The sequence below is a fragment of the Arabidopsis lyrata genome (assembly GCF_000004255.2).
Source record: "Arabidopsis lyrata subsp. lyrata unplaced genomic scaffold ARALYscaffold_7, whole genome shotgun sequence".
NCBI lineage: Eukaryota > Viridiplantae > Streptophyta > Magnoliopsida > Brassicales > Brassicaceae > Arabidopsis > Arabidopsis lyrata.
In genome coordinates this window covers 12,582,546-12,597,841 of record NW_003302549.1, presented here as the reverse complement: position 1 = coordinate 12,597,841, position 15,296 = coordinate 12,582,546, and the positions used below count along the sequence as shown (strand labels likewise).

General features: G+C 35.6%; 2 protein-coding genes across 3 annotated transcripts in view; one reads left to right on the top strand and one right to left on the bottom strand.

Moving 5' to 3' along the window:
• LOC110226255 (kinesin-like protein KIN-13A) overlaps positions 1-4,401 on the bottom strand; it is a 5,292-nt gene extending 891 nt beyond the window's left edge. The window contains exons 1-12 of one of the 2 annotated variants that reach the window (XM_021017206.1): positions 4,206-4,401; positions 4,018-4,099; positions 3,682-3,928; positions 3,160-3,381; positions 2,544-2,735; positions 2,333-2,434; positions 2,122-2,199; positions 1,862-1,943; positions 1,561-1,723; positions 1,061-1,390; positions 644-862; positions 1-555 (exon numbers count right to left, since the gene is read on the bottom strand). In XM_021017206.1, the coding sequence (XP_020872865.1) occupies positions 1-555; positions 644-862; positions 1,061-1,390; positions 1,561-1,723; positions 1,862-1,943; positions 2,122-2,199; positions 2,333-2,434; positions 2,544-2,735; positions 3,160-3,381; positions 3,682-3,870 (2,132 nt within the window). In that variant the 5' untranslated portion in view covers positions 3,871-3,928; positions 4,018-4,099; positions 4,206-4,401. The remainder of the gene's footprint in view (positions 556-643; positions 863-1,060; positions 1,391-1,560; positions 1,724-1,861; positions 1,944-2,121; positions 2,200-2,332; positions 2,435-2,543; positions 2,736-3,159; positions 3,382-3,681; positions 3,929-4,017; positions 4,100-4,205) is intronic. The other variant, XM_021017207.1, reaches the window with a different exon arrangement.
• Positions 4,402-8,481: 4,080 nt separating this feature from the next.
• Positions 8,482-14,205, top strand: LOC9306273 (condensin-2 complex subunit D3). The gene is made up of 10 exons (XM_002870156.2): positions 8,482-10,137; positions 10,491-11,022; positions 11,187-11,368; positions 11,613-12,104; positions 12,269-12,360; positions 12,453-12,540; positions 12,631-12,745; positions 12,876-13,008; positions 13,106-13,280; positions 13,365-14,205. The coding sequence occupies exons 1-10, from the start codon at positions 8,677-8,679 to the stop codon at positions 14,040-14,042; spliced, it is 3,948 nt and encodes a 1,315-aa protein (XP_002870202.1). The 5' UTR covers positions 8,482-8,676; the 3' UTR covers positions 14,043-14,205.
• Positions 14,206-15,296: the final 1,091 nt, after the last annotated feature.

Below are 15,296 nucleotides of genomic sequence, written 5' to 3'. Positions count from 1 at the left end.
CCTGAAGCTGTCTCGCTTGTGTTCTGACTGCTAGCAATATTATGCTGTCTAGAGTTTGTCGTGGCAGGGACATCAGATGCACTGACGACATCTCTTTTTGACCAGTTTTGAGTTCTTTCAGGTTTTTCCTCCCGGGAAACTTTCCTACGAGGGGGTGATACCTTCTTCACTTTTTCTTCCTGATCTGAACTGTCTTGAGAGTAAGAAGATGAGTGAATCCTTTGACTAGTGGAGCCGCCAAAAGAATTGCTCGTATCTGGTCTTCCTTTGTCCATTGATATCGATGGTATGCCACTTTCCTCTCTAAAGTTGACCGGATATGAAGAAAGGTAATGCGTAGGCTGCTTGAATTCAATACCCGAAGTAGAGTAGCTGTCTTTCTCTACCCTCCTCCCTGTCTCCTGTACATTAGGTTCTTGTGGAGGCTCAAAGACATCTTCTACATCATTTGAAGCCAGTTGAGAGGAAGCCAAAGAAACATCCTTATTAGCTGGAGGCAACAAATTGAAAGTTTGATCCTTCTTGCTATTCCCACTTTTAGATAGACTTTTAACCCTGTTTGAATCAGTAAATTGCAGACATGAGTTAAGTAGATGAAACCGAGACTTAGTTTAAGAAAAGTTTTTAGCTCATCAGAACGTACCGATCGGCGTATCTTAATGTATTAAGGGTATGTTCACATGATCCTTCGTTTGGAGAAATGCATGAAATCATCACAGTTCTTGAGTTTCCAACAAATGAGTCACGGAGCACTTCAGTTAGCTTGCTTCCACGGAAGGGAATATGTAGCTGGTCATTGTCCAGTGCACGGATACATTCTTTGAGAGCTAAGAGACTCTTATTGATTTCTGCACCTTCAATCCTACAAAAAACCAGCGTCAAAAATGCAAATAGTTTATATAGTTCTGAAGGAAGAAGGTAGAATTCTAGTGTCATTGGGATATTTTTTGTAGGACAACATTATACATGAGGCCAAACAATCCCATTATAACAACGATTCTAGATAAATGGGGAGTTCAATACTCAAAACTCTTATACCAGAGAACAAACATGACCTTACCTTGTCTGGCGGTCATTGTCTGTGGTGTCTGCACCTCTTTCACTGCCAGCAAGATCGATGAAAGAAATCTTCCCAACAACTTTTCCTCGTGATTCATTACTATCGTTATTACTTCGTCTAGTTTCTTTTACCTCCACATGCTTCTTGACAACAAGCTGCAAAATAGCATGTGATCTAGATGATTCCTCATTGGCACCAGTTGATCCTGTGCTCCTTGAAGCATTCCCTTTTTCAATAAAATCCTTTACAATTTGAACATCCGAGACTTCATACTCTTGCAGGCCAACAATGCAAACTTGTTGTCTACCATCTTCTCGCATACAAAGTTTCCTACTCGGCAACAACAACAGAATTAGTCAGCCAACTGTACACATACATTTGTCATACAAACAAACAGTAACAAACATTATGGAGACTGGGAGAAAGAGAAGTATCTATTAGAACGCATAACACCAAATGTGACCTTGAAAAGATATGAGAAGAGAACAAGGAGCACTAACCTTCTCTCGGAGAGAAGATCATACAACTTTCCACCATATATCTCAAAATAACTGAGCCACAACTTAAGCCTCTGATCACGATATACTGGTTGATTCAACATCCTCATAAGATCTTGAACAGCCCGTATAGGCAGTGGTTTCATTGTGAAAGTCTTACCGCTACCTAATTAAAGCAGAACATTATCAGGGGCACCAAACCATAGAGATAATCTTAGAGAGGAACACATTAAGGATAATAGAACTATCACAATAAGATTCGCCTTAACAAATAATTCCCATGAACAAAAGTACCATTATGTACCTGTTTGACCATATGCAAAACAGGTCGCTTTGGTTCTCTGGAAAATGGTGGGAATAATTGGCTCTATAGTGGCCCGATACACCTAATCAAAGGAACAACAATTAACTTTAAAAACAGGGAGTAAACTCTAACACAGAACTTAAACTAGCAAAAGCGGATGATAGTTGCACTATAACTTAAAGTTCACAAAGTTGATTTCTTATAAAGCCCTCCCGCTAGGATTGTCAGTAGACTTCAATTCCTTAACGATATTAAATTACCTCGTCATTTGAAACATACTCATCCAGAACAGCATCAAAGCAAAACTCATGCCTTTCCATATAAGCAGTCAAATCCACCTGCACCAACAAAGATTAAGTTTCATTCAATATCAGACAAAGTAATATAAAATGAAGAGGGTCAATGACCTTTAATCATCGTGAACTGAATCATGGATGTCATCGCTATCTTTAATGAAGCACACACACGAACCTTCAACTTGGTTTCATGAACAGTCAAAGAATTATTAGATACAGTCACGATATCGTCCTCCTTTTTGGCAGTTTCCTTTTTATTTAGGGGTCTCTTCCTTACCTGAAATAATTAATATAAAAACGTATAGTTCCTCAATAACAACTACCATTGCTTGAAATTTCAACCAAGCAATAACAATGTAGGCAACATATCAAAACAAATGTCATACCACCACTTTAATTTTGGCTACATTGTTCTCTCTTCCACTACTTTCTTTTTCACTCCTGGAAAATGAGCTCGAAGGTTCAGCATCCTGCTCTTGTAGCTGTTTCCGGTTAGCTGGCACATTAAACTCTTCTTCAAATGCTTGATTGACACTAGGCATGAAAGGTGATGGCTCAAAGGGTTCAGAAATCATATGCTGCAACATGAATTGATAACTATATCAATGAAACCATTATCATTAGCAGAAGAAAATGTACGTAACACACCCAAAAACCACTTTTCAACAGACCAAAGCCTAACTGGCACAATCTCATCTCCTTAAATTTGCAATAGCTTCTATGTTTTAGTGATTTGCTTGCACATTCACAACAATAATGATTATGTAGACTAACAGCAGTATTCAGGTATCAATATCAAAAGCCGCTACATCTATATATCTGAAAGAGGATTATATGGGGCCAAACAATACAATAGGTGTGCGGCAATATAAAATTCGATACAAGATTGTAATGGGATGTTGACAAATACAGTTTTAATAATCGACATGGAGCTTTACCATTTTGGTTATAAACAGGCAAAAATAGAAACTTCTTTAATTTAATTTACCCTTGCAAACATACCTCGGATAGCAGCTCTGTGTCATCCATTGCGTGAAGATCTAGCAACCCAGCTCCAAAGTCACCTCTGAATTCAGGTGAATAAAATCCATCCGAAGAGGGCAAAGCTGCTGATGTTTGACCAGTGGGTGTATACGGCTCAGAAGTCGATTCCCCATTGAAATTAAGATTTCTCATTAATTTGAATAGTCTTTGCTTCTCTTCAGCAGTTTGTGCTCCATAACCCTATGCAATACCACAGATATCAAACACCAGACGATGACCCACAAACTATTATATTTAAGAAGTTGCCCAATGAAGAGAGAAAGATTACCAAATAACTGATCACATAAATAGAATCCAATTGACTTGCTACAAAATTATAATATCCATGACATAGACACAATCCTACTTCTATACATATGTAGGCTATAGCAAAACAAGCTGCACATACATATTGAACTAAGAACTGGGTATCTAACCCTATCAAACATAGACAACATAGACAACAGACATATAAAAGCATGCAAGTTAATGCAAGAGTACCTGCATGAGCAGGTTTGGGAGATGGCGCTGATCAATGCCTGTAGAAGCAACAGGTGACGCCAGATGCTGCAAACCAGCAGACTGGAGCCACCGTGCCATAACAGCATCGCCAGCCTCATTTGTAGGTCCTGCATTGTCATACAGCGCCGTCGCAGCCGCAGCATTAGTCTGCTGCATTTGGCCGCCCATGTGGCGCTGTGATCTTCTTTGAGGAGCCAACTTGAGAGATCTGTATATAACAACAACTCTTCATCCAAAACAAAACCAGAATCAAAACCAAAATCGAAAGATGGCCCCGATTACAGAGTTTTCAGATGTAATCAATATGAAACTCACAATGAGGAGAGACTTAGGATTCTTCAAACGCAGAACATGAAAACGGCGATTACACCTGAAACTTGTTTCACTTCCTTGGAATCTGAAATTCAACATATAGATTACAACATTACAAGTTGCAATCAGAAAAGTGAAGCAAAGATCGATGAATCTCAGGGGATACAGAACAAAAGACAAGAAATGATTACCAACGAAGATAGAGAGAGATCTGTGATCTGAAAATTTCTCAGGGAACAATCGGATCTGTAGAAGGGAAGAACCCTAATCGACCTCACCTGTATATTCTTTGGCTATGGAGAGAATCAGTTTCAAATTTTTACTCGCCTGTTCCCGTAAGCGATGCTAGCCTGAGAAAGACGAAGAGATTTGACGACAACAACCAAAAAAAAAAAAGTCTTAACGAAAAAACAAAAATTATTAAAAATTCAAAAACATTACAATTTTGAAGTAACAAACTATAACCCCGTAAGTTTATAAAAATCCTTGATTCGGCCCAAAGTTTTACAAATGTATTATCTAACCCAGAGCATCTGTTTTTTTGTGAGTAATTTTAACAAGGAAAAATATCGGAAAAACATGGACTTTCGAAATGTCATTTAAATCGTAATGTTTGGTTTGGCTTGTTGATAAATTGCCAAATTTTGTTGATTTGGCCATTTCGGACATAACGTTAAAATACTATTTAATAAGATGAAAACGGAGTTGACTTTCAATTAGCAGTGTCCGTTGAACCTATATCAATAAACTGCACTTATATCTTTTCTAGTCAAAAGTTTACGTGGTCGACTATTTGTAAATCAGATAGTAGTCAATTTTATTTTACACAAAAAAATTTAAGCTAAAGTTTACTATTTATCAAATTTAAATATTACATTTTAATATAATAAATAAAATTAAGAAAGAAGAAAACCTATTGTGTTAGTAAAATAATATCACAAGTCAAAGTTAAACACAAAAATCAATATTAGATCTAAAATATCTACTTTACTAGAGTTGAACCCGCGGTACACCGCGGACCTATATTTTTTAAAAAAAAATTATTATTGTTTATATATATATATATATATATATATATATATATAAGAACGATTGATCGTGTATGATTTTAAATAAGATGTAGCTCATATAGTTTAAGTATAGTATTATTTGGCTTTATATGGCTACATATTTATAGAATAAGATTTTGATTTGACCCATCAAAATCACGGAATTTTAACCGGCAGTACGCCGTATGACAAACTTTTAGTTATTGTATTTTAGATAATAATTTTCAGTTTATTTGGTTTTTTAATTTCCAATTATTTATTTTTTGTCTAACTAATTTATCACTTTGTTTGGACACGTGGTACCAAACACATACTTTTTCTTATGTTACTTATAGTTTTGAACTTAAAATGTGTTTATTTTATTATATTAAATTTGTTATTGGATAAAATATAAAATTCTAAATTTATTCTGTTTTGTAGAATAATATAGAGATATATGGTAGGTTAGTGTATTTTTGTTTGTTTGATGTATATACAAATTAAATTTTTTGTTTAGAAATTTATCAATTAAAAATAGTTGTTTTAAAAGTAAGAAGGCGTTAGTTTGTATAATATATTGTAGATCGTATAATAAATATGGATATCATTTGTAACTTAATTAATTCCACACCAGGATTACAAATCCAAAATATAAATCAATAAGTTAATAGTTTTATTGTTGGTTTAATAGTTCAAACCCGCTATGCTAGGTCCGTCCCAAAACGGGTTTAAGGATTTTTAACCCGCAAAAAAACATTCTACGAACCCGCAAAAGTATATAGTATGCCTGCATTTCCGTGCGTGATTTCACAAGACTTGCGGCCTTAATTTTTTTTTTTTAAATGGCAATTAGCAAATGAGTGAATATAGGTATGGAAAGATAAGTTTTAAGAGATAATTTAGGATCTAAATCGTTGTGTTAATATCCTTTATTAAGTTTTTCAAATTTTTAGAATTAAAGACAATGACATTATTTGTAAATACTTCCCAACTCCAGGATTTATTTGCTAAATGTACTCCAAAAATGTATATATAGATAGATGTTTTGTAATGTTCGTTTTTTTTTCAAGATGAAATATCTACTTTATGTTTTATATATAATTATTACATTTTATATAAACTGTAACATGTTAGCTCTCTTTGCTATCTATAGATCTTAATAATGCTTTGCTAAGTATATCTTGGACGATACAGATTCCTAAAAAAACGATAAAATTTAAGCAAAATATAAGCAAAACATGAGCAAAAGATAAGCAAAACATAAACAAACCATTAAACAAATATACAAAAATGACAAAACAATAGAAATTATATGTTCATGAATATTATGTCAAGCCTAACATATGTACACATTTTAATTCCTAAATTTAGGAGCTCTAGAGATTACGATATATAAAATTCTTAATACGAGATTTTTCTTTATTCGTTATTATAACTTTATATCCAAACTATTATAAAACTTATGTTTTAATCAAATAATAATAATTTCGGAAGAAGAAGAACAACAATGTTTTCGGTTCATTTAATGATTTAGAATTGTGGCAATTGCATACCTGGTATTGGCTTTATCATCAAACCGGTTAATTTCTTAATGCAAGACTTTATCAAACGACATCACTCAGATGCGTTTGATCAGTTTTCCTCCAGCAATCTAGAAGAAATAGTTCTGAACTGGAATGACCACCAAATTGATCAAACCAAGCATGATATAAATGAAAGTCCAAAAGCGTGCATCTCTCTTCAATTTATCTAAAGCTTCAAAGAAAATGTTAACCAAGCAACAAAAGAGGAATCTCTGCTTTGTTGAGGCGAGCAAGGCATGTCAAAGACACTTCCCTTTTATGTTTCCTAAAAGAGTTGCTATTGTAATATAGTGTTTTTATTCGTTAAATGAAAACACAAAATTTTTGAAAAATTAATGAGTTTATAAGAATGAATTTTTGAATTGTTGATGAGAATATTAGTTTGGTTATACTTGTGTTTTATTCTAAGAATTTTAACGCATGTATTGATAAGTGAAAACACAAAAGTTTTAGGGAAAATGGCTTATATGATTAAATTTCTGATTATTTAATGAGAATGTTAGTATATATGTTTTTATGTTTTATTTATTAATTTTAGTTCATTCAAAACTAGTTTGACATGAGGTAGAATTAACTTACGAGATTACACCATATAGAAAAACTGAAAAACTATATTAGAAACATTGTTTGTTTCCCAAATTTTTTTTATGGATTATTTTTTATTAATTATTTTTTGTTATTTTTTAAATTATTTTTAATATCAACTAAGATATATATTTGATATGATATAAATATTATTTTGGTATAAAAGTTTTAACACTTATCCATGAAAATGATAGTGTATAACTACAATCCAGCTCATCATGATAAAATAAATAGTTACATTGTATTACAAAATAAAATGTGTAAAATTGTATTTGGTTTTAGAAAAAAAAAAACACTAAATTAAATATAGAACAAAATGTGTGGATTACTGTTTAGAATTCAACTATTACTAGATTTTACCCCACGATACACCGCGGATCGATTTTTTTAACTAAAAAAATAAATTTTAAGTTGTATTTTTTTTTGAATATTTTTTATTTTGTTAAGTGTTTAAGATTGTATAATTGTATTTTGATTTTTAATTTTAGAATTTCATCCGTGATATATATACCGTCCCGTATTAATATCAATCCAAACCCGTTCCACCATATAACTCCGTCCCGCAAAATTAAACATCATTTTGTTATATTTATTAATATTTTATTTAATAGATATATAATTCGAGTCAATTTAAAAGTTTGATTTATATATATATACATATATATATATATATCTAAATTTTAGTTAATAATAACTAATTCTATATAATGATTTCTGAATTAATTACGTATGACCGACAGTCAAGATTGAAGATTAAAAACCGGATTAAGATTTGAATGGCCACAATTAAATGTATAGATTGTTGGGATGTCTTAGATTAATTATGGTTAATATATTAGGTTAAGATTTTTGGAAAGATTTTTTTTTGTTAATATCTTTGATTTAATTTTGTAAATCTAAATAATTAATGTTAATGCCATTCTGCTTGTAAATAAGTGACAACTCCAGGATTTATTTCATATTTGTATTTCGAAAATGTATATATAGATTAATAAGATAGAATATGTAAAATTAAAATTCAGTTTATTATGATGAAATAAATAGTTTATATATATATATATATATATATATATAGCAAAATAGAATGTATAAGATTGAAATTTTGTGTAAAACAAAAATTGTTAAATTAAATATTAAAAAAGTAGGTGGATTATTATTTACTATTCAAAATTTAAATATTATCAATAAAATTCTATATTTATATTTTACACCTGTCTTAGTGTAGCTACATATAAGTCATAAGATATGATGCATAGGTAGAAATTATTTGGTATACATCATACATCATGTTACTACTAAAGGGCTCTGACTTTTGTGGAAATGTTAAATTAGCCAAAAAACTTTTTCTTAGTCCCACTTTGAATTTTGATAAGAAGGAACAGATCGCGGGAAATCCAAAATGTTTTGAAACCTTTTTTTACCTTAAATTCTGTGAAACCCAAATTCTCTCTCAGTAGAGAATCGCCATGGATGAAGAGCTTTTACTTACTAGAATCATTGCAGGAATCGAAGGAGGAGGAGACGATGAAGCTTACTACCACGAACTCGTCACGGATCTCAAATCTGTACTTGATACAGACGACGATGAAATTCTCAATCGATTCTACGGTAGTCTCTCCTCAATGGCTTCGTCGTTTCTCCGCTGTGTCTCCGCCGCCATGGATTCGCCGGTTGAATCAGGCCGTCTTGCTATTTTAGCCTCCGACGCTTATCTCAGTCTGCTTCTTTCCTCGAATTGCCCCGTTTTCACTTTCTTCTCTCCGATTGCGTTTCTTTCTCTACTCGGCTCAATCCGCCGCTACCTCAAACGCCGGGACGATTCGGCCGGTCAAGGGAGTAATTCGCAGCGAGAGAAAGGGAATAAGAAGAAGAGAGGACGTGGTAAGAGGAATTTAGGGTATGAAGATGGGGAAGAGACTGAAGAAGGTGGATTCGATGCGAAATTGGTGTTTATAGTGCTGGAGAAGCTGGGTTCGGTTCTGAACTTTGTTCACTTAGATAGATTTCCTGATAGCTTGAAATCTTTGGTACAGACTGTGAGTGAGATTCCTTTATTGGCGTTGGAGTACTCTGGGTTTTTGAATTATGAACGATTGATGGAATTGTGTGGGAAGATTTTGGGTGGAGTGTTGAATTCCGATCATGGAGATATGGCACTCACTGCTGCTGAGATTTCAAAGTCTTTGACACCGTTGCTTCTTATGGGGAAACATCAAGGCAGAAGTTTTGCGTTAGGTTTTGTGTCTAGGAAATTGATGGGTTTGGCTAAAGATAACTGTGAATTGAAAAAAGTTGTTTCTAATTTGCCTAAGTTTCTGGTTCATAAGGCACCTGAGAAGGCCGAGCCGCGTGGATTTGCAGTGGAGGCGGTACTGGATATTGTAAAGGCAATGGAGGTTGAGGACCAATCAAACTTTGTTGATTTTGTAATGAAGATGTGTCAAGGGAAGTCTAATTTTAGGATATTAGCTGTTGATCTTATACCTCTGTTGATAAGCTTATTAGGAAACCCTTTAGGAGTTATTAGTTCAGAGAATGGGTTGAAAGAATCTTGGGGCGTGGGTTGTCTTGATGCGTTACTTCAGCGGTGTTCAGACACGAGCGCTTTGATTAGAGCTCGTGCTTTGTCCAACTTGGCTCAAGTTGTGGGGTTCTTGTCTGGTGATGAAAGGAGTAGGTCGATCCTGAAACAAGCCCTTGGGTTTAACGGTGAGACTTCAGAGGGAAACGGTTCAGTAACTGACCTTTTGAAGAAAAGATGTGTGGATGAGAAGGCGGCTGTAAGGAGAGCAGCTCTTCTTCTGGTGACTAAATTGACATCCCTTATGGGTGGTTGCTTTGATAGTAGTATCCTAAAGACAATGGGAACATCTTGTTCTGATCCGCTCATAAGTATAAGAAAGGCTGCAATTTCAGCTCTTTCCGAGGTATGTTTCAGTTTCTTCTTTCTCATTTACCCGATGATATTATCTGTAGAGTTAATGGAATTATAGATGGGTTTGCTTTGTCCTTAATTAGCCCTAAGGTAAAGAGACTAAATTTGCAAGCCAAAAATGTTTTTAGATGAATGAATGGGAGAATACATAGCAACTGCTTCTGTTGGTGTCGGCTTTATACTAAAATCCGAACATATTTATACTTGACTTATCCCTTAATATACGTTAGGCTAATGGCCTGTTACCATAATTCTCCCGCGGCTAATGGCCTGTTACCATAATTCTCCCGCTTCCTTTTTTGTTCCTGCTGATGCAGATTCATTGTCTTCTTCTTTTCACTGCAGGCCTTCAGAATATGTACAGATGAAATTGTGACCACTGAATGGTTAAATTCTGTTCCTCGGATGATCATGGACAATGAAACTAGCATCCAAGAAGAATGCGAGAATGTCTTTCATGAACTAGTTCTGGAGAGAATATTACGAGCTGGAAATGTGCTTTCTCCAGACTCTCTCCCTAACAACCGGAACAATACTTCAAAAGATCTAGACAGAGACATTGAAGCCTTGTTTCCAGAAGGAGTTTTGGTTCTGTTAAGGGAGCTTTGCAACAGCGAGGTTTCTCCTTGGGTTACGAAAATATGTGGAAGTTTGGGAAAGAAGAAGCGACTAAAACCAAGAGTTGCCCTTGCGCTTCAGTGTATCATAAAGGAATCTGAATCACTGTGGTTGAGCCGTTCAATGCCAATAAATAAATGGACAGCTCCTGCTGGTGCTTGGTTTCTTCTATCAGAGGTTTCAGTTTATCTTCCAAAGTCTGTCGAATGGGAATTTCTTCACCATCATTGGCAGTTGCTTGACAAGAATGACGTGCAAGGTTTGTCAGAAACCAGTTTATCCATCTTTAAACATCTCAATTAACAGATTTATGTCTTTACTTGTTGCTACTGGTAATGTGGTTCTCTGGTTTTAATCCTAATGTATGCCCTAGCTAAACAATTCATGAAAGTATATATATGATAATTTGGCTTTTTTCTGAAGGGCTAGATGAACAAGGAGATGAACAGGGTGTCGAGTGTAATTCTTCTACATGGGCTGGCGATCGAGTTTGTCTTTTGCAAACAATCTCCAATGTTTCTCTTCAGCTGCCAGCAGAGCCTGCTGCAGATCTGGCTGACAATTTGCTGAAGAAAATCGAAAAGTTTAACCTGCATTCTGCTGAGGTAATGAGAAATATTTTAACCTGATATCTTCTATATAAAATCAAGCTCGAAAGTGCAGAAAGTTACTGGTTTTTGTCTTAAAATGAAATATTCTTTCAGATTTTGATATATTTTCTGGTACTTCTCTGTAACTGGGACCTGGAACGCTTGAATTGAGCAGATCATTATTCACTGGTTTGGAAATGGTTAAATCATATACGGTTTATTTTTCCACATGATCTTAGTCCATGCCATTGAATGACAGGTCGATGCACATGTTAAAGCATTAAAAACTTTGTGCAAAAAGAAGGCACGCACCTCTGAGGAGTCTGATATGCTTGTCAAGAAGTGGGTAGACCAAGTTTTAGCCAAGGCCTCTAAGGTCACTGAGAAGTACATCGAGGGGGTCTCCAGTAATAATCATTCTTTTGTTACACCAGCAACACTTGGAAGTAGAAGAAGCAGGAGACTGGATTCTGTGTCCAAGAAATTATCAAAAGCAGTCACAGCTGTATACACCATTGGATCTTGTGTCATTATATTTCCTTCAGCTGACACGACCAAAATTGTTCCGTTCTTACATACTGTCATCACTTCAGGAAATTCAGACTCAAAGCTGAAAAACAAAATGCCCCAAGCTAATGTTTGCTTGAAACAAAAGGCTCCTCTTCTCTATTGTCAGTCTTGGTTGACCATGGCGAAGATGTGTTTGGCTGACGGGAAACTTGCTAAAAGATATATTCCTCTCTTTGCACAGGTCTGTCAATTTGCATTTGCTGATCCCAGTGTCCATTTATCATTTTGATTATTTCTTGAAAGGAAAATTGTCGTTTCAGGTACTTGATTCATTGGATGGTAGTCTCCTTTTTCTCTGCAGTTTATTTTAACCTATTTGAACCCGTTGATGCCTTACTCTTGCAGGAGCTTGAAAAGAGTGATTGTGCAGCCTTGCGTAACAATCTTGTAGTGGCAATGACAGACTTTTGTGTTCACTATACAGCCATGATCGAGTGGTAAATCATTCACAGAACATTAACATTTCATTAGACTTTTCTCAAATGTTAAACATGACTGTTACATGCTAATGGTTTGTTTACCTGGATAGTTACATACCAAAGATTACTAACCGTCTACGGGATCCTTGTGAAGTTGTTAGAAGGCAGACCTTCATACTTCTCTCAAGGTTACTACAGGTATTGCTATTCTCCACAGATTCTTTATCTTCCGTTTCTGAAAAAATATTGGATTGAAAATGAATAAGCAGGCTTGCTTTCTTGATTCAGAGAGACTACGTGAAGTGGAGAGGAGTTCTCTTCCTTCGATTCCTTTTATCGCTAGTGGATGAATCTGAAAAGATACGCCAACTTGCAGACTTCTTATTTGGAAGCATCCTTAAAGGTATGAGGAACTCATGTGAGCAACCATGAAATGCTTTCTTTTATTCCCCTGTTATTGTAATTTGTTAATTCTTAAAGAGAGACATGATCTTTAGGATTTTGATTATTGTTATGCCCCATATTGCTTATAGTAAAGGCGCCACTTCTAGCTTACAACAGTTTCGTGGAAGCTATTTATGTCTTAAACGACTGCCATGCCCACACTGGCCATAGTAATCCAGATTCTAAACAGTCAAGAACAAAGGAGCAAGCTTTTTCTATCAGGTACCTGTGTTAAAGTTATATAGTGTATGCTCATACGCAAACTTGACATTTTGGTGTGGATGATTTTAGTGACTCTCTTTGTTAATTTGTTCTGTAGAGGGAATGATGAAAGGGCTAGGTCTAAAAGAATGCAGATCTACATTACTCTGCTTAAACAAATGGCTCCAGAACACCTTTTGGCCACATTCGCCAAGTTATGTGCTGAGATCCTGGCAGCTGCTTCTGATGGAATGCTCAACATAGAAGATGTCACTGGTCAATCAGTTCTACAGGTAACTTCCAAAATGGCTACAGAGTACAGAGCCTATTTTTCTTGTTGTTATTGCCGATTTCTAACTCGTTTTGTCTCGGTGTAGGATGCGTTTCAGATCTTGGCGTGCAAAGAGATCCGTTTATCAGTTTCCAGAGGAGCATCGTCGGAGACAGCAGAGATAGAGGACGAAGGTGGAGATTCCAATGCAGCAGCTGCGAAAGGAAGGGCCATAACGCAAGCTGTTAGAAAAGGTTTGATTCAGAACACGATTCCAATCTTCATTGAGCTCAAGAGGCTATTGGAGAGCAAGAACAGTCCTCTCACAGGTTCGCTCATGGACTGCCTCCGTGTCCTCCTCAAAGACTACAAGAACGAGATCGAAGAAATGCTTGTCGCTGACAAACAGCTTCAGAAAGAGCTCGTTTACGATATGCAGAAGCACGAGGCTGCAAAGGCAAGGTCCATGGCTAACCAAGGGGGTGCCTGCGGGACAAGTCATAGAAACGGTGAACCTGAAGCACCAGCAGCAAGCGAGGAGAATGTTAGAGATTCGGGATTGGAATCAAGAGTGGTTTCTGCGGCTGCTGATGTGGTGGCGGCTAAGGCAGCTAGGTCGGTGTTGAGAGAAGTGAACGGTGGAGCTGCAACGCCGCCTCTGAGCGCAATGAGTGTTCCAAAGCTAAGGTTGAGCCGTGGAGTTAGCCAGAGTGGTCGACCATCAGCTGATGTGTTGGAGTCTCTGAGAAGAAGACCAACTTTCATGTCTGATGATGAGAGTTAGAACTTAAAATTGAGAGACTCTAGAAATAGCTTTTGTTGTATATGCATAACTTCGATTTTTCTTCTTGTTGAGATTAGATCGAGACTCTACTAAAGTCTAAATCGTATTTATGAACCGCATAAGACACTAAATCCAGGTGTGTGTGTTTGCCAGTTTTTCCTAACAGCATTTTTCAACTAGTAAACACTTTTTGGCAAAACTACCAAGTTGAAGATAAGTTATAAATTTAGCAAACCAAACTGATTAATTTGTTGATAAGGTATATGAAAAGATTTATTGAAACATGTAGTGCGAGTAAAACCCACACAGGTAAACCAGAGAGTTAAAATAGTAAGCAAAAATTCAAGAAAACGGATTTCTTTATTGTTTTAAAGAGTAAACTTACATGATATTATTACAAGAGATTTATAACAAGTTAGGTTTTCTTTGTAGATTTTGAACATAGGGTTCTTGAGTGTAATATTCTGGATCCTTTGCTCGATGACCGAACTCGTTATTTATACCCTGAATATCTAGGTCTTTGGATGGCTGGAGAAGAGAGAGAAGGAAGATGAACATGCATAATGTCATATGGCTTGATTCAGTTGGTATTGATGAAATAATCAAAAATATTATTGTAAAAATATTTTATTGTTACATATTAGTATCAGAGCCATCATCTCGCTTTTGATTCGGACCAATTTGTGGTATCAAAAGCAACATTCATTCACCATCTATCTCGATTTTGATCTGGACCACACTTTATGGTATTTAAACCTTTTATTTTATCATGTTTCTCGGTTTTGATCCAGTCATCCATACCACATTATTTGTGATATCTAAACCTCTATTTTTTTTTTTTTTTTTTTGTGGAAGCCCCTTGGCCCATTGGTTGATCAAGGGTTAATTAATGCTTCTACACCAAGAGATCTGGGGTTCGAGTCCCAGAGATTACGATTTATTAATAAATTTGCAGATTAAAGGAGGCAAGTGTACAGGAGATCTCCAGCGAAGTACAATTATAGCCGTTCGCCAGGATTCTACGCAGAGAGAGAAGTGTCGTCAGGTCGTGGATCATTGAAGGTGTCCGTCAAGAGCATGGAGAAGAAAGTGTCGTCTGTCGTGGATCTAATAAGGGTCGGAAGGAATTGTCCATTGTAGAATCGTCTATGTAACAGTTCTCATAATTTGCAATAAATAATAAATCTAGACGAAAAAAAAAACCTCTATTTTTTTTAAAATGTATCTAAAAAAAAGAGCTATTACAAAAGTTGA